This window comes from Cygnus olor, chromosome 4 (genome assembly GCF_009769625.2).
Source record: "Cygnus olor isolate bCygOlo1 chromosome 4, bCygOlo1.pri.v2, whole genome shotgun sequence".
Taxonomy (NCBI): domain Eukaryota; kingdom Metazoa; phylum Chordata; class Aves; order Anseriformes; family Anatidae; genus Cygnus; species Cygnus olor.
Window position 1 is genome coordinate 49257173 of NC_049172.1, and position 24575 is coordinate 49281747.

At 39.8% G+C, this 24575-nt stretch overlaps 1 protein-coding gene across 1 annotated transcript in view; it reads right to left on the bottom strand.

The window, feature by feature from the left end:
* Positions 1-803: 803 nt before the first annotated feature.
* Positions 804-24575, bottom strand: part of KIT (KIT proto-oncogene, receptor tyrosine kinase) — a 53890-nt gene continuing 30118 nt past the window's right edge. Inside the window, 17 exon segments of the mRNA XM_040555436.1 lie at positions 804-3063; positions 4176-4281; positions 5010-5109; positions 5207-5318; positions 7559-7681; positions 10537-10664; positions 11001-11089; positions 12882-13032; positions 14713-14823; positions 14911-15015; positions 15272-15398; positions 15491-15597; positions 16726-16889; positions 16891-16917; positions 18144-18258; positions 22740-22855; positions 23443-23632. Coding sequence (XP_040411370.1) covers positions 2938-3063; positions 4176-4281; positions 5010-5109; positions 5207-5318; positions 7559-7681; positions 10537-10664; positions 11001-11089; positions 12882-13032; positions 14713-14823; positions 14911-15015; positions 15272-15398; positions 15491-15597; positions 16726-16889; positions 16891-16917; positions 18144-18258; positions 22740-22855; positions 23443-23632 — 1997 coding nt within the window. The 3' untranslated portion in view covers positions 804-2937.

The following is a 24575-nucleotide window of genomic DNA, read 5'->3' on the forward strand; positions in this document are numbered from 1 at the left end:
AGTTTGCCTAAATGCTTTTCATCTACTATAAAATCATGAGCCAACCCTGCCATTGCAAAGCCTACTGCAGCACAGGATGGTGCAGATAACTTGCAGACTTCAGTCCTGCAGTAACTAAAGCAGAGGGTGTCCCCTGAGATGTGCGGTACCTGGCCCTGCAAGGGAAGCATTATGTTTTCTCTTTATGAACCCCAAAACCCAGACACTGCTAAGGAATATATCACAGTTGCTGCTATTTTTCATTTTAAGCCTAATGGACATTTGACCAGTCCTGATTTCACTAGGACAAACATCCCAAAATGCAGGCCATTAACATCATCCCCTATCACTGGGAAAACAACAAGATGCAATGGAACTGACTCATTAAAGATGACAAATTAACCAAACCATGTGTTCTCCCCAAGGTGTTGCGTATGGCCAGCCCAGCACGAGCACTACTGCCAGCACACAGGAGGGAATAAGAGTGTGCACACCGGCACGTGTGTATGCAGATGGGCTCCAACTGCCTTCCGACCATACCCTGAATAACATGGAGATTTTTTGAGATGTTTTTGTTCAATTTTAAGTAATACTATTTATGACATGTAGATTGCATCAGCAGTCTGTGGGATCAATCTTCTAGTTGAAAATTTTTCCAGCATCAAGCTATGCCTAAGTACCCAAGTATTTGTCCCTCTTCCCCTTATTACATAGGAAAATAAATTTCATAATGGAAAACCATCAAGGTTTTCTGGTACACATCTGAAAAAGTGCTTCAGAATGCCCAACTCGACCTCTTTGTGGCCAGACACTGAGATTTTGCTTCAACCCAAGAATTTATTAAGACTTACATGAAAATATTCCATCTTAACATAGTACACATCGGTAGCATCTGAATACAAATTTACAGATTTATTTGAACTTTTCTGAACTGCAATTCTACAACCGAGCAACATATCCATAAGTGTTTCATAAACTTTCAAACACTTACATATTTATACATATAGTTTTTGCATATATATATAAAAAAATATTTTTGAGACTCAGGGACTGAGAATAGTCAAAAGGACATTATTGCTACATTTCCATATTTACAAAAACAATGCATAAAACCATTCAGAACACCAAGCCATTGCAAAATAAGTTTCAAAAATCCCCAAATTATAAAAATATAAATTTTAAGAACGAAAAAACCCAAACCTCTTTCAGCTAAGTGTCCATTAAGTACCGAGACATTTATAATTATAACAACTAGTTTGTCTACAGTTGCTCTGAAAGCCAACACACTATGAAAGAGCTTTTATAGCATTAAACTGAAAATGCTCAACAACAAGTATGCATAAGAGTGCCTCCAAACAACTGGCTAACTTTGGAAAGGTGCAACAGCCTATGTAAGTTCAGTGCAAATGGCTACTTTTTGACTAACTCTGAAAGACAAATTCCTGTAACAATAAACCAAATGCACAGGTATATAAAGAGTGTGGTATTCAACATTACCTAAAACATACTACTAGTGTGTGTATTTACAATTATCTTGCATTTGGGCAGTTAGTTACATATTTAAAATGCATGTAAACTCAACCAAAATCCTGGTAAAGTATAAGTTACAGAGTGCTTAAGTGCATTGTAAATAAATAGGTACTTAACTAGTACTCTGTCTCTGAAAAATGCTTCTCTCAATGCTAATTTCTAGGTGACAGAAACAAAGGTGAAAAAAAGAACCAGCAGTGTTTCTGATGGAAAGAAAAAGGGGTTACATGATACTTAAGCACAACAGATACTGACCCCAAAGCCCCGTATTTGTCAAACAAGACCACAGGGATGTGTTGTTTTATCCCATTTAAAAATTCAGTGCTTCCCAGCTAAGCTCTTCTTCATTATGATCTCAGCGCTACTATAGAGATGGAAAGATGAAATGACTTGTCACGGGGGGAATAGCCCTTTCCAGCAGCGAGCATTATCCAAGCTGGCCTGTGGGAAATATTCACCTGGGTATGACAAGATAAGCAAAGAGCCCCCAGGACAGAATTTTTTGCTTCTGCTCTTTCCAAGATAAGATGACTCGTTAAACGGCCTCTCCTCCCAACACACCATTTACTGTAAGTGCCCCTCCTCCTGTATTTTGACCATCTCGGCATGTCCCACCTACCTATCTTTGGTGAACACTTTGGGACACAGCTTTTATCAAGTATCTCATCCCTCTGGCTTCAGCTGTTGGGGATGCTCTGTGGTGGGATGTGACCCAGCGGGGACAGGTCAGTGGGATGTGGACCCACAGAAACCTAGTGACAGGTCTGCATGGCTGACAGCACAGGTAGGAAATGAAGACCGAGGTCCACACTCTTTTCCTTGCCACTGGTTCAAGCCCCAGAGCCCTCTGGTGGGTCTGCTGCTGTGCAGACCACCACATCCTTTGGACGTACACCCCTCTTGCCCAGGTACCCACAGTCCCCTTGCTGGTCTCCGACCTGCAGTATCTGCCTGGGAAAGCTTCTCTGGCTTGTATGGATGTGGAAAGGGGTTTGCAAAGCAGTTAGCTTTATACGTTTATTTCTTAAATTCAACAAAACAAGATTAACTAGAAAGTGACTACATGCTTTCCAGGCATGGATCCAAAGAAGGATCGCTGCAGATTTGGTTTGATCTGTAGTCATCTCATTCCACACCGTGGCTCAGGATTTTTTTTTTCCTTCAGATCTGGCGCTCTACTGCAAATACACACAATATAGCAAAATATATACAGCTTCAGTTAACATTGCAATGATGCCTGTAACCGTGCTCAACAGATTAAGTTTATGTGAAACAGTGTGTGGTAAAGAACAGTATTACAACGACATTTCAGCTACACAGTGGTAGTAGTGAGTAAAAGTAAGAGAAATTATTGAAGTCCTCCCTCTCTCACCCCCTGCACAATACAAACAGCGAGTACACCGGGGCTCCTCTTCTTCCAGGTGCCACTCAAACATCTTCACGTACCAGGAGAGGCTGAGTAGATGAAGCACTGCTACCCACCGAGTTAATTCTCACGGAGTGATCTGTAGGATTTCCTTGACTGGAAGGTGGAGTTGAAAAGTTTGCATAGACCTGCAGAAGCCAAACACTGCTGTCAGTTCCCTGCAGATCGCTCTGTCCCTTCACACGTACCTGGAGAGCTCACCTTTGTGAGCCATCTCCTACTCTGTGCTACACCACCTGAGGAGCATCCAGCTCAGGTGTTTCTTTACAAATCTAAACACACAGTTTCAACAGGTTTTGGGCATAACAGCATTTTTAAGAGTCAAGAACCCCAGTCTCCATTACTAAAACCACTGCAACATACTGTATTTATTTAATTATTTATTATTACATTTAGCAGCATACTAAATTTAAACTGAGCTTGAAAAAACACAGCTCTGGTTATTACTAGAATGCCCCCAAGAAACCTCGGTAATATTTTCTTCACATTCTTGTTTTTGTTTTAGTAATTCCTGCACCTGCCAAAGATATGCTACAGGATGCAATTGAACACCAGCAGCTTTCAGTTTCCTCTTTTCTCAAATTGTCAGGAAGCCATGCACTCTGTGCCCAAACAAGGCATCTAGAAGGTAAAAGGAAGCTTTATTTTTAAACCACAGTTTAAACTTGCTTTTCTAAAACCCAGTTACACTAATGCTTTTACTAGGGAATGGTCAAAAGAATGGTGAATACACTTGTCACAACATACCTTACAGATTACATATATACGGCTAGGTGAAGTTAGAGGTAAGAGGCTGAGGAGCAGCAAAAGCTCAACTCCTTCCTTCAGAAAGTTTTTCTAATTAAAGCTAAATATACTTAATGTCTGAGATTTTTCCCAGATGAACAGATTTTCTCATAGTTTAAGGTAAGATGAACCTACACAGTAGCACTACATTTTGTAAGATCAAAATTATTAAGTATATTTTGAGTGAGAAACATCAACCACGCATAGAGTCTTCTCCAGCTGGTGGTCCCTGTTTCATGTACAGGCTTACACACCTACTGCCTAATGACACGAGAAGGAAAAAGCGAGTGGCCCATACGTCACTCCAATCACCCACACTTACAGTGCAGAGCTACATAAATAACACTGGAAAATTAATGAAGGTTCTTTATTCCTCTGAGCTCTGGTCTAATGTCTTGTTTGAAACTGCTTTGACTCCAAAAAAACTGTTGATCCGTATGGAGCCCAAACTTACCCGGGGAGCACTATCTGAAAGCTGCTGTTCTATCAGCTGCACGATCTGTTTAAATGTGGGTCTCTGTAAAGGATCAGCATCCCAGCAACTCTTCATTATATCATACCTGCAAAGATACTAAAATTAACTACTGCTGATGAGGAAACCTGAGAGCTTTTATCTCACCGGTATTGTTATTTGACAGAAAAATGTGACCCATTTGCACAGTTAATGTTGTTTAAATGAGTTTTAAGAAAAGAAATAGCACTGCTAACACTCGTGCTTATGACAACAAAGGAGTCAGTGCTAATGAGAGTCTCTGGACACAGTTTTCTTTGACAGCTTGCCAAGTACCAAGCCATTTACAACACAGTGAATTGGAGACAGCTCATGAAGAAGATAAGTAGCCAGTCCTCTTGCAGTCAGAAATACAGCACAAACGCAGACGCTGTACAGCCTGATGATACATCTCACTGACTGCTTCATTGGAATTAAAAATGTGTAATAAATGCTGTGATCTGTCAATAACTTATTGACACGGAGCAGATACCAAGACAAAGTCATCAGATGGTACAAGGCATGAGTGTGTTACATTGCTTGTAGCAATACTGACATATACTACACTGGTTAGACTACATGAATTATTTAAAACGTTAAAGAACTTAAAATAAAAAATAATTTAAAACAAAAACAAACAAAATAAATAATAATAATAATAATAATAATAACAACAACAATAACAACAACACAAAACAATGGGGCAGTATAAAGAAGTCTTCATGCAAATGTGGAAGGTTCCCTTCCTTCGCATCGCTGCTTATGTGTGGTGACTGGAGGTGCTGGTTGCTCACTTACATTTCAGGGGGCGCACACTCAGGGCTGAACATCCTGTATCCCTCCTTGATCATTTTATAGAACTTGGAGTCCACAGGCATCCCTGGATATGGGCTGCTGCCTGTTGGGAGAACAGGTGAGCAACAGGGTTTCTACATATGGAGCAAAACCAAGAAGAAATGGAAATCCCTTAAAGTACAGATTTTGATGGAGCTTACCTAAAGAGAAGAGTTCCCAAAGCAATATCCCATAAGACCAGACATCACTCTCAAAAGTGTAAACGCAATTGAAAATACTCTCAGGTGCCATCCACTTCACAGGGAGACGAGCCTTTCCAGGGAAAAGGGATTAAATTAAGACAATGGTCATAAGGCATAAAAAATTTACAACATAAAATCAACCTTTTATACCTATTATGTGCTGTAAATATATGTGAATTCAATAGAAGAATCCAACCAAAAATGGAAATCCCTGGTTTTAGAGACTCCATGTGCTGCACTGTTGTTACTGATTCATCTCTCTATGGGGTCTACCAAACTTGTGCAGTTCCCTGCATTCTGATTTTCTGCTTACTGGTTTATAAGGAATGGCAGGAAGTCAGAGGAAAATTATCTGTATGAACATGGCATGGTTTCTTATGCAAACACTCAAGTCTTCTGTGGACTGGCTACCTTACATACAATGCTTCAAGGCTTTAGCCAACAGTTAAGACATCTGCTTTAGCCCCTTAGTGTATCAGAAAAAAAAATAACCTGAAAGAAACATATATTGACATGTTTCATACATTTGTGTGGGAACAGACAAAGTCTTTCCTCTCCCTACTTTGCCCTTTTCTTATCTGACTGTGGGAGCCGGCCAGGCTTCTGTCCTAAGCATTTATCCTGCCCTAGCACGCCTTCATCTGGGTTAAGATCAGGCCAGATGCAAACAGATGCCTTTTGCGGCCACTGCTTCCTCCCTCCCAGGGCAGCTGCAGCCTATCCTCTTCTGACCCTTTCAGGCTAAGTAAAATCCTGTTGTCAGACAGCTCAGGAAACGTAAAGTGTGGCCTAGACACGTAAAATTTAATTACTTACTGCCCACTTCCCGCCTAAGCTGCGGATCTGCACTTCCCACTCCTACCAGCCTTGACAGATCAAGCAGCTCCTGACCTGACCCTGAGCCTGAAAGCAGCTTTCGTACAATAAATGCCACTCAATATTTTGCCAATACAGCCACTCCTGAATTATTTGTGTTCCCATTGTTCCCTAACCTCAACTTCTAGCCATCCAGTGGCTGGTACCAACATTGTTGTCAACGACAAACACAAAAACACCTTCTCTCCCAGAGCCTGCAGTGAGGATGCTGTAGGTACCTGGGACGTCAACGGACTGCTGGGTGACAGCAGAGCATCAGAGATACCCGAGATACCTGAGGGGCCATGAACCAAGAGGTTAACTGAGCGTGGCAAACCACTTCGGGAAGGTATGATCAGGTGTGTGATTTGCTCTCTTCATCAGCCATGAACACACTGGAAACCTGGACAGGCAACCTTCAGATCACATCAAGTCCCTAACAAGTGATTGACCCTTGACTGCTGAGCAGTCAGCTGGGATGGGGAGGACCTTCTTTTCTTTAAAAAATGGTGCAAGTGAGAGATGAGCGTACTGAAGGCAGTGGATAGCTGCACATGCCTGATGCAGACCTAAAACATTAATCCAGGCAGCAAAAATCAGTTTCAGATGCAAAAGACCTCTACCTCATAGCATACTTCTCCAGTTTTAATCACAGACAGGCTTGATTTTCTTTTGTAGAAGGGCTCCTTTTACTACTTTAAAGCATGTTAAAGGGGACTTCAAGTACTGACAATGCAATCTGCATCGCTTCAAAGTGTCTGGTAGGTACTAGTGTAATAGGTACTCTTCTGCATAGGAGGTGTTACACTTTTTTCATTTGTTGTACTATTACAGGATTTGACATATAGTTTCAAGTTAAAGCTGCATTTGTTATTCATACGAGGTTAAAATCTGTATACGGAATCAGAGAAAATTAAGTCTTTTTAACGTCTCACTATGCCCTAATCAATAAATTCAGACTTTAGAATCCAGTTTCTGTTGTCTGAGTAATGTTTTATAGCAAAAAACGGGATGTAGCCCCTGAATATTTAGATATTTCAAAAATAAACTATTTCAGTAACATACAAATACAGTAAAAGTTTCAAAATTTTTTTTAGGGTTAACCTGTCAGAATATTGTAATACCAAAACTTGCAATTAGTCACAGAGCTGTAACTTCTAGTATATCCATATGTAACAGGGAGATGGTGTGTTATACTGGTGCAGCAAAAACATCTCCTCCACCATGACATGCATTCAGATGTTTTTTTCCAGCATAACAACATGTAAATATTAGGGCTTTTGTCAACACATACATCTATGTCAGCAATTGCCCCTTTTCGCATTCCCAACCAGCACAAACCTAACAGCAGGATTGGGAAATGTAGATTTCTGTCTAAGAAAGATTTTTTGCAAGTCAAGACAACAAGAACGCCCCTAACTTAAAACAGGTGGATAAAGTATCACGTATACTTACATTTCCTTTGACCACATAATTTGAGTCATTCCTTATATCTCTGGCCAGGCCAAAGTCACAGATTTTTGTTATTCGACCATGAGTGAGAAGAATATTTCTTGCAGCCAGATCCCTATGAATGCACTAAATAACAAACAGACAAACCAAGTTATTTTATAATATCCTTAATAGACTGTTGCTTGGTTACGTGCTTTCTTAGCTATAAACTTACTACATTATGCATTTTGTAGCAAGCTGAAAGTCATAATGAAGCCATATGTTAATAAACGTACGCAAATGATTAAAAATTCTGGTGTAGTATGTTTACTATCATGACATTGATCCACACAGTTAGGGCTGCCTATGCATTTATTTTAGAAAAGACCACCTGCAGGCACTTTGAATTTTCCAGCAATTCACGTTTGCAGCTAAATTTTAATGTACTTGTTCTATGCCAGGGACAGATTTTTTTCTCCAACTTCTTATCAAAAACTAATTGGCCTGCTTCCTAACACGGGACAAATAAGAAGAAAATGCGGTTTGTCTGTAAAATAACTCCAGTCTTTTATTATGTGGCTACTGTGATTGAGGGGAAAGAGCTGAAAACAGGGAAAATTATGGTAACGATTCAAAGCATACACGTTAGAAAATTGAATCCCACTTCAAAAACACTCCTCTGTAAAACTTAAGGTATTAAGTACCTTGGAGAGTTTAATAAGCAGGACTAAATATTTGAAAATATTGTCAATCTTCACAGGCCAGTATCTTTCTATGAACATCACACGTTCGATGACCTTGCTAGCTTATGTTCCAGCATTCATTTGAGAAGTGTGCACATGTTTGCAACTGCAGCTCTAGAGGGGTGGCTGACTTTTCCAGCAGTCGTGTTTTCTTTGTGTGCAACTAGAGTCCATCTGTATTTGTTAGAGAATGGATGTATTTCTCTAATGAAATGATCTCTTTTTCCATCTAGAAGGGACAGTGTTAAGCTCCTGCTGTGCTGATGGTATACAATACGCAGGGAAAGGCTGTCTAAAAAATAGCTGAATTGTTCAATTTTTCTCTGCATTTTTTTCCCTCAAAACATGAAACTTGTGGAATTCCCTACAAAAAATATATATTTAAAATATCAGGAGAGTTAAGCAAATAAAACTTAAAATGATAACTGCAAGTCACATAAGCAATGTAATCTCTGCCTCCTTGGCATACTTACAGGAGGAACTATGTTTAATGACAATTAGTGTCCCGGGGACCCTCATTGCATCCCAATCCATATCTTCACTTCACTTACATAAAGATGAGAGCATTAACTGCACTGAAGCAGTAAAGTGCTGGAATGGCCAAATGACCAGCTTCTCTGCCTTTTTCCTCCAGAAGCAGTGCAGTTTGCCTTGAATACAGACCTTGTCTATGGGAGGAAGAACAGGCTTGTGATCAAGGCACCGTGTGCTTGATAAGGGACTTATACCCCCAGGACAGACTCCTGTCCCCACTCTCTCACAGAGGCACTTTCATGTCTCTGAGCCTGGATACAAGAACGAGTTGCAAAAGAGCAGCTGGGCACTCTGTGATGCTGGGCTGTGTGGACCATTCCCGAGGGCATGAGGCAATCTGAAGCATTTTACCCATCATCCCAAGCCACTCTGCATTCCCTAGCTGAAGCTAAGAGCCTGTACATACACAACGACTGAAGAGGCCAAGCACTGAAACTGTTAGCACAGTGTAACTTAATTGTGCGATAAAACCATTAATTCTGCACTGTCGAACAGATACTACACGTTACTTCCCAAGCTCATGGTGCTGTGGTGTAATATTCATTATCGCTTCTGCTACTCAACCCCACAGTACCTGTCTGTATCAAGGGAAAAAATATAACAAAAACAATCACTGGGAATGATGCACAGTGAATCCTGGGGCTATTCTGGAGGAAAGTAAGAATAGAGAAAAAATATGTGTGCTAAGCACTGGACATCCCGAATAGTGCAGAATGCAGGAGTCTGGTAAAGATCATTAAAATCTGTAATGTAACGTGTTTGTCTGCTGGGTCTGTTTTGAAGCTGGCAACAGATAGTAAAAAATACTTCTAAGGGTTTGGAAGGAGAAACGGGGGAAAAAATCAAGTTTTATTGTGGACTTGCTTTGGAGCAGAATGAGAGCCACATTTCCCATTATTAATGCAGGTTCACAGAATTACCATAAATTGCTCAAGGGTTGTTGTTTTGATTTTCTTCCTTTTTTTTTTTTCCCTTTATCCAAGGTGCACCTGTACAATCCTGTCACAATGTTTACATAGTAAATAGCATTTTTGAAGAAAAATGTAGGAAACACCATAGAAAGATCGGAATTATGCAGTGTTTAAAACTTGTATACTTTCTTAGACCCCTTCTGTTATGCAGTACCTCTCCCAAGAAACCTGGAGACTGTCTGTTACACTCAGTGTAGCCAATGAAGATCATTTGTAGGTCTCTAGGCTGATTCTATCTTTTAAGAAAATTAAAAAACAAGATGTACCTTGTACATTAAGCCATAATATTTAAAAAAAAAAGTATACAGTGTGATAACTCCCCTGTTTAAGGCAGTATTCAGCGTGAGACATGGAAGTGCAGCTTTGTTTAAAACTGAACAGATACTCAAGGCGCTTTTACGCAAACAGATCAGCCATCTCACTGTTCTTTAGTCTGTAAACTCTCCAGCAATGCCACAGAGAATGAATCTTAAACTCTCAAGATTTAATTGCTTTTGAGGATGTCCACATATTAAATTTTTCTGGTTCTTTCATGAACTCCATCTATTTGCCGTACACCAGAGAAGCCTGAAAAACTAACTCCTCAAGGCTCACTCCTGCAGGTTTTGGTGTCTCCAAAGCTATCAAAAGTTTTCACTTAACTACCTGTGTGCTACAGAAAACAAGTGAAGAGCTGAAGATCGAACCTGCAAGAATCACCTCCCAAGCTCGGATGAGTTCATCTGCTGTCTTCCAACACATGACATTAACTTACATTTTTAGAGGCAAGGAAGCTCATGCCCTTTGCCACCTGGTAAGAGAAGCTTAGTAGATCTTCAACATCTAGAGCAAGTTCATCATCTTCCAACATGGAAAGGGTAACACCCTGATCGGTGTAGGATCCTACACAATATAAACATCAACAGCTTTTGAGTGGACCAGGTATAATCATCTAGAAACAGTCTTATGTTAAACAGATCAGCAATCTGAATAAGTACTACACTAGAGCCACATAAATAGCTCATTGCCCAAAAGCAAAATATAATACTGACACTTTATTTAAGTGTGAAAAAATAGAAGATACTGTAATTTAGCATATTGTTCTTTTTTAAGCCTTCTCATACCAATTCATGTTTCTTTAACTGTCCCCATCCATCAGAGAAAAGTATCATGAAAAAATCCATAAAGTCCTCCTCCCTACACTCCCAGCAGCAAACAATTTCTCATCACTGTACTCACCAGACTTTACTGGTCTTTTTTTATCAGCTTTTGGGGGAACTGCGTATGACACTCCTGGTTTCATGTCCATGTACTCATTGACAGCATCACTGCAGAGGCAGCAGATGAAATGAAATATAATTTAGGGAAAGAGGACCTCAAAAGCAATCCAAACAGAAAGATGACATTACACCGACCTTCTGAATACGATGCTTTACAGATGATTAGAAAACCATGGGCATGTAAGGAAGATGAGAAAAGGCTTGTACAGAAAGAGAGGTTCATCAGTACAGTTAACAATGCATCAGGTAAGCAAACAAAACCTTTCCTATGTATACTATTTATATAGACTTTGGCCTCTATAAACTAATGACCCAGTGTTTCACAGGACCTGCTAGGGCTTCCTTCTTCTGCTTGGGCCAGTTTCTACTAGCATTTCAGCAACTGAAGTGGCAATTGAAATGCAGAAGACAAATGGTAAAAAATATTAAGTTCAGAGCTTCCCAAGTCTCTGAGTGGATTCGCATGTATTTCGAAGAGTCAGCCAAGGCTTGGGACACTCATCTGCTATGTTTTTTTTTTTTTTTTTTTTTTTTTTTTTTTGTTTTTTAAGTTTTCTTATCGATATATACATTGCAACTGTACCAATTTTCATACTGCATGGTTTATAAACATAAAGTTAGGCCCCTTTAGAAATGACAGATGCACTTTGGCATTTTTCACTTTCCCGACATTAGAACTCATACCATAGTCCTTCTTTATCCTGAAGTATCTGCTTAGTTTATGAACAATAAATGCAGCCACATAGCTAAAATGGAAAGTAGCTATGAGATCACTGATAGCTTTAGTCACCACCAAACCACAAACACATGTGAAACATTCAGCAGCTGCAACATTATGGTAAATACTAATACAAGAATTTGGTAAATACCCCCTCGTTAATACCTTAGTTTACAAAATAAGCCCAAACAGTGATATCCCTGCACTAAGAAGAAGACAGACCTCCTATGGCAACTCATAGCTTTGTGTTCATGGTATCTGTGGTACCAACCTCCCTGGTATCACCATCTATCCATGCATTTATTGCCACAGTACAATCAGCTTCACTAGCACTATGCATTGCTAGGAAAAAAGGATGTTACCACCTCCTAAGGGGCTTCCTGGTTGCTTTGTGCCTGCCAACACAGAGTGATGGGCCCACTGGGGCAGTGAACAGACTAAAAATAAAAAATGGGCAGGTATCGTAGCAGACCCTAAGTTTTGGAAAATTATGTCTCCCTCACTTTGCAAAAGGAAGGAGTTAGCAGGAAATATGCTTGGAAACATACTCATAAAGAACTCGGGCTTGATCTAAAACTGAACTGCTAAAAATATACAGATGAAGTAACTGAAAAATAAAAGTACAAGAGCAATCTCTGACATGGGCTGGAGCATCACACAGTCCAGTGAGCTACCAGGGACAGCTTGCCTCTAACACTGTAAGGCACTGTTTTCGTTGTAGAAAGTCATTTCTGAAGGCAGGAACTTGTGAGAACCCAGAATATTAACACCACAACACTGGGGGGATTGTTATTCAAGCTGCTAAATGAGCACTGCCAATGTTGAACAGTAATGATAAACACAAATACATATGAAGATTGGAGCCAAGGAGCTGCATGAAATAACTACAGGAAATTTGATAAAGTAAAACACAGAGTGTATACAATGAATTGAGCTCTGTTAGAATAAGCCACCCACTGTACAAATCATCTCTTTAACTAAATTGTTTCCTTACACAGCAAAGAATCTTCAAAGCCTGCTGCATGAAAGACTTCTCCCAGTTTTTCATCCCTAATGAACTTCGACATCCCCTCCTTCTCAATCTCCTGAAAACACAACCACATTTCAGCAGGTCGCACTTACGCTGAGGGCTCTGCCTGGTGCAAAAGGTTCTCGTAAACAGCTGCTTCTGTGTGTTCTTCATGCTTTGGACAAATAAACGAATCTCGCTTCCGCCTCAGAAAATTTAAGAGATCACCGTAGCAGCAGTATTCTGTAATGACCAGCGTGGGTCCTGTAGATGTACGTGAGGTTGAGAAAGCAGGTGAGCATTGTCTTCAAGGCAGAAAACCTTACACAAAGATAGCATTCAGCTAAGCACACAGGCTAGTCTATCAAAAATCACACTGCCTAATGTTGTCTAGACTTGAAAAGTTACAGACAAGCAACCCAGCATCTTCTCTTTCACAGATTATTGTCCAGCTAAAGCTGTGTCACTCCCAATTAATTTCCACCCCCCTCAATAGTATAGCATTGTACAAAAAATTAAACAAATAAGTCTTTTTCTCTTTCTTCATGTGATAATGTGTCTGCCCAGACACATCTGTTTGATTTTGCTCACTTCCTGAAGGAAGTTATTTGTTCCAAACATTCGAGTAATTCAAGCTTCAAACATTAATCCTTTTGATTCACTTCTGTTTACAGTAGAGCTTCACACTCCTTCAGTAATGTTTTGGAAATGATGTAGAGTGTTATATTCCGCAGTATAATAGGAAAAATCATTCAAACAGAACAGCCTGCTGCGACAGAAAACTACACTGCACAAGGTCTTAGAATATTAAAATGAAATCGGAAAGGAGAATCAAGTCATCTCCAGCACGGATGTTTATAGATCAAATATATGTTTTCTGAGTGAATGACTGCAGCTATGGCCCTTGAATGTGTAATCATGCTACATGTTATTTCAGCTGTAAGGTTATTCTGTACCACCACCTCCTAACCTCAATAGCTGATTTCCATTTTTCTGCAGTTAATAATTATAGCTTTACTAACAGCAAAAACAGCATTTGTGGTGGGATTTGCTCACCAACCCCACATTTCTTCAGCTGTCTGAGACAGATATGCATTCAGGCCAGTGATTCTGGTTTGCTGACTACTTAAAATTGCTTCATCCTATTTTTAAATCATTAGAAGTGAAAGTGAGAAACACTTTGCCTTTGTCTAAAGCTATGAATTTTTACAAGCTCCTTTTCTTTGAAAAAATGAAGCAAGAACTTAAAGAGCAAGTTCTTCTGTAAGGAACAACACCATTTTTCATACTCAAAAGCATGTAAGTTAGAAATACAGGACAGCATCACTCTGTATTGACACTTCAGCTGTTTTGTAGCTTTCATTATATATGAAAACAAACTTTTAAAAGCTTATTGTTTATATTTATTTTTAAAGTTACTGAATATAAATACTTGGGTTGTACAATGCTTCATTTGGGAAATTCTTTTTCTCAACTTTCAAGTACTTAGACTTTAACTCCAGTGGTGCATTAATAGATATACTTGCCATTCTATTTGGAAGACTGGAAGATCTGTTAAAAGGCTTTTGACTTTTCAGTCAAAAGACTGGAAGACTGTACAAGGTATGGCTGCTGATTTCCCCATGAATACCAGCAAGTTTTATCTTTTCTCATTTGTGAGAAACAGTGTGGTGAACGAAAAAAAACCTTAAGTAATACGTTTTTTCACCTCTCAGCAAACTTCATTTTTAGCTGCAGCTACAGTGGTCTTGTCACTGTTAGCAGGATGAGCCTAAAACCTAGATTCAGGAATTCACAGATGATAGTCGTGATGATCTGCAACCTGCCTAAGGAAGACACGTATTTAAGATTTCTATACTTAGCAGCACTGAATTCATCTCTGTAAGGTTCTTCCGACAATAAAAAAAAGGAGCACAAATAATCAATATCCACTGATAACCCTACCTCCAATAGTGCAAGCTCCAAGTAGATTCACGATATTAATGTGGTTACCAAGGTAACTGAGAACTTTTAGTTCTGACATCAAGGCTTCTCTTTCTGTTAAATGGGCGCTTGCTGCAAGGCAAAACGCAATGTTCAGTAAATAGCACACCTACCAGAAAGAAGTTAGAAAAAACTGGGCAGTGTACTACAGCAACTTACGTTTTAACATTTTTACTGCTACTGTCATTGCGGCATCAGATTTAAATAGACCATAAGCAGTGGCTTCTACAACTTTTCCAAAAGCTCCAGCACCAAGGGTTTTGCCTAATAAAGAAAAAAAAAATCTTTATAAGAACTTGGAGCATTTCTTCCTGAAGGGTTCAGCGTTTTATTTTATGATATTAGAGAAGATAGTGTATATACAGCTGCTTGCTTTTTTGTCCCCAGGTAAGCATGAGCAATTATCGCTATTTGCATTCCTGCACATCTTTTTGACAAAACCCTGCTGTGTTTAACCAAAGTCTCATATGAGACTTGAAGGTTTCACCTTGCAGATGAAGTTAAATAAATATAAACTAACCGAAACTCAACCGGTTTCTAGGAAATTCCCATTTGTGATCATAAGGAAGCTGTGTTGGGTCTATGTAAACATAGTTGTTTCCATTTATTTCTTCAACAACTTTCCACTGAACTTCATATTTGGGTTTCTGAAAAGGAAAGAGAACGGCTGTCACTCCTGAAGCTTCCCCAGGCAGCTCCCACACTTTAACAACTCAGGCAGAGGAGTTGCTGATTTTACCTGTAAATATATGTACACCAGGATCATGACTATGATGCACATCAGTCCAGCAGCGACTCCAAATGCGATTAGTAAAGGTGTGAAAAGGGTATGGGTACGGATTTGCTCTGGAAAGAAACAGAGAAAATCCTGCTTGAATACCAAACAAGAAAAACTACATTTAAAATAATCAGGTGAAAAAGCTTTCCTTGATTCTTTCTTATGAAACACAGTCTGGGGCTTCCATTTTCCCAGATGCACCCCACATGCCTCAGAGCCACTTTTCCTGAATGACAGTGCGGGCCAACACTGGCACAGAAACCACACAGCGTGCTTCCCAAAGAGCCTCAGCTTCGTCAGCTCAGAAGGCACAACACTGAGATCAATTAAGTGTGATTACAGTCAGCTTAGGGCACAGAAAGAAGCTTGTTAAGGGGACTTTTCCTAAATCCTAATTTCTCTTCCCCCCCCCCCAAAATGTGTGATCTCTACAACCCAGTCTTCAAAAGCAGAGGTTGTACAGAGCAGTGAAAGAATACTGTTCTACCCCAAATCTGGCTTATTTGTTTATATGTTATATCTGGGTATAACAGGGAAAAAAAGAAGCAGCAAAACATGTGATTTTTTTCCAAAGCAAGCAAAGATTTACAAACACATTTCAAGTCATCTGTATTCTAGTGTTTTGTTGTGTTTTTTTTTTTTTCTTTTTTTTCTACAAACCCACAAATGCTGCTACAAAACTCATAAGCACTTCTGCAGTACGTTGCTGTTACTCCTTTTACAAAAGCAGTGCCCTTGGGCTCCAGTCAAGATTGGGACCACATTTTCCTGAGATGTGGTAAAAAACACTGAAAAATGCAGACTTTTCATGAAAGAGATGATGGCCTAAACATCCAAAACAAAGACAGGAAAAGAAAAAGGGACAGAGAGAAGGCAGCCTGGTGCCATGCTGCAGGTGCTTTGCCCCTGTGCCAGATCACACTGCATAGGTAGAAGAAAACAGCTAACTACTGCTTGGTAGTTTTGAAGCAGCAAACATACAATACCAGAATATTAACTGAAAAGTGAAAGCAATACTTTGGCAGGCAGAACATGTACTGTAATATATTATCATACACTCAGCCACAGTACCATCAACATTATTATGGCAAAAGCAACGCACTTAAGAGATGAATTCTTGCATGACAAAAAGAGCTGAAAAGCACCAGCATTAACCATTCTTTCATGTTCACTGCCTTGTTCACTCCAGACAGTACCTTTAATAGCGAAGTTGAAAAAAGCAGAGCTCCTGTCACCATTGCTGGAAGCCTCGCAGCAGACGGTGCCGGTGCTCCTGAACATGCTGGCGTTAATGGTGCTCTCAACCAGGATCCGCTCGAAGGAAGGCAACGAGGAATTTGCGTAACAGATTTTCACGTCCTGGGAGATATTGTTGTGAATCAAAACACCTGGGAAAAACAACGCTGACAATTACCTGCTGTGGACTACTACCTGGAATGAATGACAGGGCCTGCTGTGAAGGCAGATAGTCACAGCCAGACCATCAGGTAATTACACAACACTACTCCACAAAGGGACTGAGCTGAAGATTTTATCCTCAAAACCCAGCCTACTCACAACCCTCCTTGTCTCCTATGTAGGGGGTGAAAATGATAAAACAAGCCAAATGGACACCATGAGGTCTTTGAATTTGCTGTTGACTAGGGAAACACAAAGGTCTGTAAGTCCACCGTGGGTTTTGTAACCATAAATTCTGCATCTCCAGTTTCAGTTTTAAGCAGTCGTGGTCCATCTCCTACTCGAACACTTTCCCCAGGCATTGTTTTATTACAGCACAAAAAAATCCATGAAAAATCCATGACATACCTACAACACCACCAAGTTTATATGCAGCCAGAGAACAGCCAGTTTTGTTCTCTCAAGATGCTGCTAGTTAAACTAGTCAGAAGTCTGCACGCCTTTTTTAAAATTAACTGCAGTGTTAACAATGTCATATATTCACTATATGAGCACACATTAAATAAATAGGATAATTATTTTAGGCATAAAACAAATTCTGCAGGTAGGAGACATAACTCGCTAGTATGAGATCTGCAAGCACAGTGGAAGTCAACAAAAATCTCAAAATGTGCTTCACAAATGCTTACTTCACAGTGAAACTCTACTGTCTTTTTAGAAGCATGGCAACTAGACATCAGGTTTTATTCATAATAACTCCAGACTTGTTTACTTGTCATATGCTTCATGTGAATAGAAATCTAATTACTTTACGTCTTGAAAAATTATATCATTACACAATAAGACGAAAGATAACAGCCATATTCACAAGTGATTCTGTGATTGTCATTCTGTGAAATTGCATTGAGAATGTGTGTCATTTGGGGCCAAACTGATAAAAACCTTAGCTAGCCTGCAGCAGAGAAAAAATTTGGCTTTTATTTTTCCTCAGCAGAAAATGTTGATTATTCCCTCTTCAACGATGGAATACAAAGGGGAGTAATGAAATGTACTGCTCCCTTCCCCTCAAACCACTGCAAATAATGCAATACCTAAATTATGAAAACAGTGATGCAATGTAACTGTTACCAAGTCATTTTTCAGTCTTAATTTTTAATCATAAATTGCGTATGTGGAATGTAGAGTCATTTCTGGAAGCTCTGGTTACTTAACTCACCTCTGTTCAGTTCCTGGGCAAAAATACCAGTATATGGTAGGGGCTGGGAACCCAGCCGCTACACAGTGGAGAATGCCATTGCTGAGAATATCCAAAGTGAGAATCTCTGGTTTTGCTGCAACAAACACAACGAGAGTCACACTATTAGGGGAACACAGAATTTGTGATGCCATGTGCTCATCACACCAGCAACTTGTGTGCATTATCACCTGTGGAGTCAGGTGAACTGAGCTTCCCACGGCAAAGGGCATCCAGGCCTGAACTGGTGCTCTGTGTCACTGTGAAAATCTCAGTTCGTACATTGGATGCATGGGCTGGATTTCAGAACACCTTACCTCCACCATGCATTGGGGTTAATGAAAGATCCTGAAACAACAGAGCCCAGAGCTTAACAAAACAAAGACGCATTTGTTTTGAACAAGAAGGTAGTTCTAGTTCCTGCAGAGGATGACTTTACCAGCCTCTAAAAAAGTTTCTCCACAGTTGTACTAAATCTGTCAAACCGCATCTCTCCTGCATCTGCCCTCTTTATCAAATATTACGAGCACAGCCCGAAAAGGAACTGCAGTGCAATGCAACCAGTACCCGTCCCCATCCCCACAGAAGGCATGCATCCCAGTAAAACACCACTACTGAAATGCCCAACCGGCTCACTTTCTGAAACGCTGCATGTAGAAAAAGCTAATATTTGACTGACTGTATTAGCTGTCCAAGCTATAATTCATGATTGCTCTGGTAGTTTACAAAGCTGCCTGGTTCCTCACGCCATGACACTGCACTCTCTTGTACTGCACTGGGGCTGGTGCTCCACGCAGCTTAGAGCTGCTGGTTGGAGTATGATGGGAAAACAGATGGGCCTTCAGGCAAGGACAACACCTACTTGGTACTGGCAAATATTAGAAAGATGTATTTCTTGGGGAACTTGAATTAGAAGCCTCATCTCCCATAGCTATCTTAGCTTCCTTGCAAATTATGTTAAAAATAAAGTTAATGGCAAAACCAGACTATATTCCAAAGATGTTGCTCACCTGGTACAAATTAATAGTCCAATATTAGTTAATAAAACTTTACAAAATGTAAGATGAACTTCTAATGTTCTAGAAAGTTGCGAGACTGTATTGATGACAGTCTGATTTATTTCAGATAAAATCCACACGCAAGACTGCACGGTGTTAGTTTTTAATGAATATTCTACTCACTGATTAAATTAGTAGCAATAAAACACACGTATACTCTCAATCACGTAGCATCTCCTCATGACTCATGTTACAGGAACCGAATGTTCTTCATTTCTAAATCCAAATGTTGTGTTTTATGCAAACCACCCAGACCGAACATTGTTGCAAAATGTTGAGATGGGTTTTCAACATTACTCATTTGGTGCAGAACTTTCTGATAGCACACAGCATTGTACACAGTCTAGCATTCATGGAATATACATAATTCAGCTTTCTGAAGCTTCTACCAACATGGTTAAATTGTGAAATTGTAATTAGCCATGTGCAAACAGTTTGTTTAGGTATACGCTATGTGTTAGGCAACGTTACAACACGATAAAACTCTGGCTGTGCGTCTGTCCCAGCACCTGTAGCACTTTCTTAAAAATGTCTTGAACTTCTAATCTCACTGAGTTTATGAATTGCTTTTCAGTTCTTATTAATGTTGATTCTGAATGCAGCAAAGACGACTCGTAAGAGGTCACTTCTGTTTTAACTCAGTGCTCAGTATGACAACACTGTGGATTCAATTGCTTTTATTACCAACTTCATCATCATTAGCACAGATAAATAAAAGTCTACAAAATAGCATTTAACAGGTATTGTCTATTATCACAGTCAGAGAGCTTTCTTCCTGCAGTCACATTTTCTGGACTGGATTGTATCTTTTTTTAGTATCATGGTGACTCCTTGTTTGCTCACTGCATATTGCAATGACTTGATCTTGGCTTCACGTGATCTCTAATGCCACGACCAGTTTTCTCCTTGCAGCATGAGCCCCAACTGCACAGATAGTGTTTTGTTGACTATAATTAAATCCAGATATTATTTTGCACTAAATGCAGAGATACCAGTTTGAAGATTCTTCCACTAATTGCTAGATGCATAGTATCTTGCCACTCTGGAGATTTCTACGATTTCTAAATTGTAACTCAGTTCAGCATGCTGCTTGTCAAGTTGTAATTTTCTTTTTGGCTCCTAATGTCAGAACTCCTTCCTTCCCTACTTTATGTCACACCTACTATGATTGACTACATTTTATTTTAGCATTTAGTATTGTTTCAGATTAGCATATGCAATTGCTAAATGTGTTTAAATGGAAAATCAAGTGTTTCTGCACAGGTTTTTTCTTGTCTTTCAGCAAATGTTTCAGCATCGATTTGTGTTTATGTGAAGATATCCTCCTGATTATGAATCTTGTTTTACCTGTTTGATTGCTTTCTGCTGATTACATGCCAGAGCCAGACTTGTAAACACCAGAAGCTAGATCGCAGCTATTTATGCAAAATCCCAACGGACAACAATGCCAGGTCACAACACACGATTAGACCAGTACCTGGCCCACCCACATGATTCGCCTTTGGTAGTTACTCTGCTATTTCAAAAAATATGTTATTTTGCTGTGCATTTGGGGTTTCATACCTAAACAATGAGCATCTTACACGCTACTGAAAACAGGAGGTTATTTTTCCTAAAAAAAATGAACCCTCAGAAGGATCAATCTGTTTCATCTCCTCTTTCAAAATGAAAAGATATTTGGAGTAGTTGCATCAAAATGCCAAAAGAACTCTTTCTGAGTCAAGTGTATCATCTGTTCAGCAGTGTCTGTAGTCAGCCATGGACACATTGAATGGTAAACAGGGCTCTACTGAGATGCTTCAATGCCTCACTGTATCCCAAGGCTGATCTTACTGCTTACAAGACCAGTAGCTGAAGCAAGGAAGGAGACCTGAACACTGATGGTCGCACAGACAAGCCATTCAGAAGAACTACACCACGAACACTCTCCTGCCACAGCCATACTGATTCACCGTGTTGCTCCTAGCCTGGTTTCCTAGCCACGACCCACGGGGGTTTCAGCATTTATCAAGCAGCAGATTCCTCAAAAGCAGCAGCATGGAGCTCTGCACTGAGAACTGACATCTGATGGTGACAAACCTGTATTTAATTTTTTTAATGGTATTTTGCCCAGCCTGCTGCTCCCAAGCAGCCTGAAGAGCCCACAGCCCCTTGCTCCAAGCACATATATGATGCCGCAAGTTGGAAAACATCATCCAGCCTCAAGGGAACTGATGGCTCCACAGGCAGCCTGCAATTTCTTCCATTCCTTCACAGAAACCAAACTTCCTGCTCAGCACTGTGCTCCACTATGCTGTACAACAGCAATTCCCCCTTGTGACTCTGACCCACTCTTACCCAAGGTGGCAAAGGACATTTGAAGTTGCCAGTGCCCTCAGCTCAGAAATCACAGCTAGGGAACTGAAGTGTACAACACCACAAATGACATTCACAGAGAAAGGAAGAAATGCCATGTTCTAAAAGGAGCCTAAGTGGCATTTCTAGACCCAAACTACAGCATTGCAAATATTGACACTACAAATGTTGACCTTCAGTGATAAATGGGAAGAATTCAGAAAGTAGTATCCATAATTTTATGCAGGTGTGGAGATTTCAATGGTCCTATGCATCAGCCCATGCCCAGAGAAGGATCTATTACTGCTAAAGCACTGCAACAACATATTTGCAGCACATCCACTCACTTCCTACACATTTCACTGTCCTAGGCTTGAAAGCAGCACTGTCTACCTTGCCTTAGTTTCTCCTTTTTGCCTGCAGTCCCCTCCTCAAGCTTTGCCTTTAGCAGCTGCCAATATTTGTCTGCTGGGAGCATGAAATTCTCTGACAGGATGGTTCTGCTACGAAGGATGGAGTTTCCTGGATGTTTCATTTAATTCATTCTGAAGTTTAGCTTTTGTCCTGAAGAATGCTGCTTGAAACTGAGACTGATGCTTTTTTTTTTTTTTTACAAGCATGTAAAGATGACAGCATGTGCGTTTGTAAAGCTACACAGATTTATCTAAAACAATGGAGATGTACATTATTAAGCAGATGTATTTAGATACCAAAAGGCACAAGTGAATAATTCTTCTGACAAGTTTTCAAACTTCACATCCAACTCAAACAATTTAAAGAAAATTAATAGCTTATCTTGGCTGCCAAAAATGCAAATTATATGTATACATATAATTTCTGTATATCCTGATCCATGTTACATTATCAAAGTTTTATGGTGCATGCTCATTTTTGAGACCACCTTTCCAGGTGTTATAGTTTTTTTCCTGTGTAAACTATCTAACTGCTCTTCAGTAACCTCTGGAATACATTTGCCAGAATGTAAGGTCATGCTGGATCGTAGGTGGATTTGTGTAAGTACTCTGCACTTTTATATCCTGACATTTAAATAGTTTTGCAGCATGTGCTTCACTTCAGAAAGCCTCTCATATGCTGAACCACACTGTGACATCTTGTGCATACATTATGTTGTATAAAATACAATGACTGTGATAATGAAATATTTCAGACTGTTCACTTTACTTACTTTTCACATAGACATTAAATGTTACAGAGGAGCTGGCATCTGAATTGGACACAAAAAATGTGTAAATGCCTCCCTCTGTTCCTTTTAATCGGGTAAGGTGAAGTTCACTCGTATAACTGCAAAGAGAAAGAAATTATTAGTGATACTCACAGCCTGTGGTCAACAGGGAATTAACAGGGAATTGTGGCACAAAAAGCTAAGGTGGGAATTATTAGTGCACTCTTTTCTTCTGCCTACACCATCCATACAGACACACTTACCATGAATTATCACCGCTTTTGCCCCACAGCACTCAAGACTATTTTTTTTTTTCCCCATGGGATTTTTGGAGGTCCAGGGCTCCAGAAAGGAACAGTGCATGGCAGAAATAAAAGCATAAACTTTTGTCCGGAGCATTGTGCTCAACTGTGGTGGTGGAGGGTGTTTGTGGACACAAACTTTGAATTCTTTAACTTATTGAGCAGCAATGACATCTTGTAGGTGAGTTGTGAGGCAGACTGGTCTCTCAGATGGTGTGCTTCACTCAACACTGCTTCACATCCAGGCTAGCAAGACTTCACACCCATCACTGTGGTAAGCCACGTGTATGGCAAGACCTTTTAAAACACGATTTTCTTGCCATCTACATTTTCATATTTCCAGAACAGACTCTAGTTTGCTGTTTCAAAGGGAAATCAATAGCACTTACAGCCATTCTTATTACCTGTTATTGCCCACAGTCTTGAACCTGACATAATGGTCCGATGAATTCTGCAGTGTTTCATTCATGTACATCCAGACTTCTTCCTTCGGTTTTGGATATGCCTCATATTCAACTGTTAAATTTCCATTTTGTCCTGCATTTATATCTATTGTGGTATTCATTGTTGCAAGCAAACGGACAAATCCTTTAGCTGATGGCCATAATAGGAAAAGAAAAAACAATTTCAGGGCCTTTCAGGAGATTGCCACTTCTCTAACCACACTTACACTACTTCAAGATCAGTGATCAAACGTCCAACTGTGAAACGGGAAACCTTATCTACAAAGCAGAACTTGAACTCTCACTTGCTAAAACCAAGACCACTAGATATATATAGCAATGAGGCACACAACTTAAAGCAGCCTTGCATGCTTTAACAGAAAGAATTCAATCTCCTGGTGATAAATACCCTTTATTTGCTCTTGGAAAAATGCAAGCACATGCTTGATTCTACTCAAGTGTTTACATTTTTCAAAAAATCAGTCACTAACTGTATGGAATGAAAGAAACAGTAAAAAGGCAAGATAAATTGATCACTTATGACAATATAGTAGAGTATTTAATGATTCTTTGTCAAGTGTAATTAAGAACGACGTTACAAATGAAGCTATTAAAAACTGTAATTAGAGAAAAATTTACTACGTCGACAGGCCTGGATAGCAATTGTCTTAAACTAAGGCATTTCTGCTCATCTACTGCTGGGTCTTAATCTTTTCTTTGGCAGATACCATTTATCACTGGATAGTTCTGTTCCAAAGGATCATGTGGAGCAGCATCCTTACTGCAGTGGCTTTAATTTCATTAATAAACTCATCAGCTTCAGGATTACTCACTTTGAAAGACAAATTTTTCATTCCTATTACAAAAATTCACATGGGAATTACCAGTTTGACAGACAGACTACAATGACAAGGAAACATATTTCCTGGGAATGCTTGAATTTAGCCCCAAAATCAATCTCAGATCTCTGCCTCTCTCCACTTTCCAGTGATCAAACTGCTGTGGCCAGCTGGGCACCTGAGCTCATGAAAACTGAAGGCAACGGGCCTTGGTGAAAGCATATGGAGCTGACAGAGCACTTGACAGATGCTTCT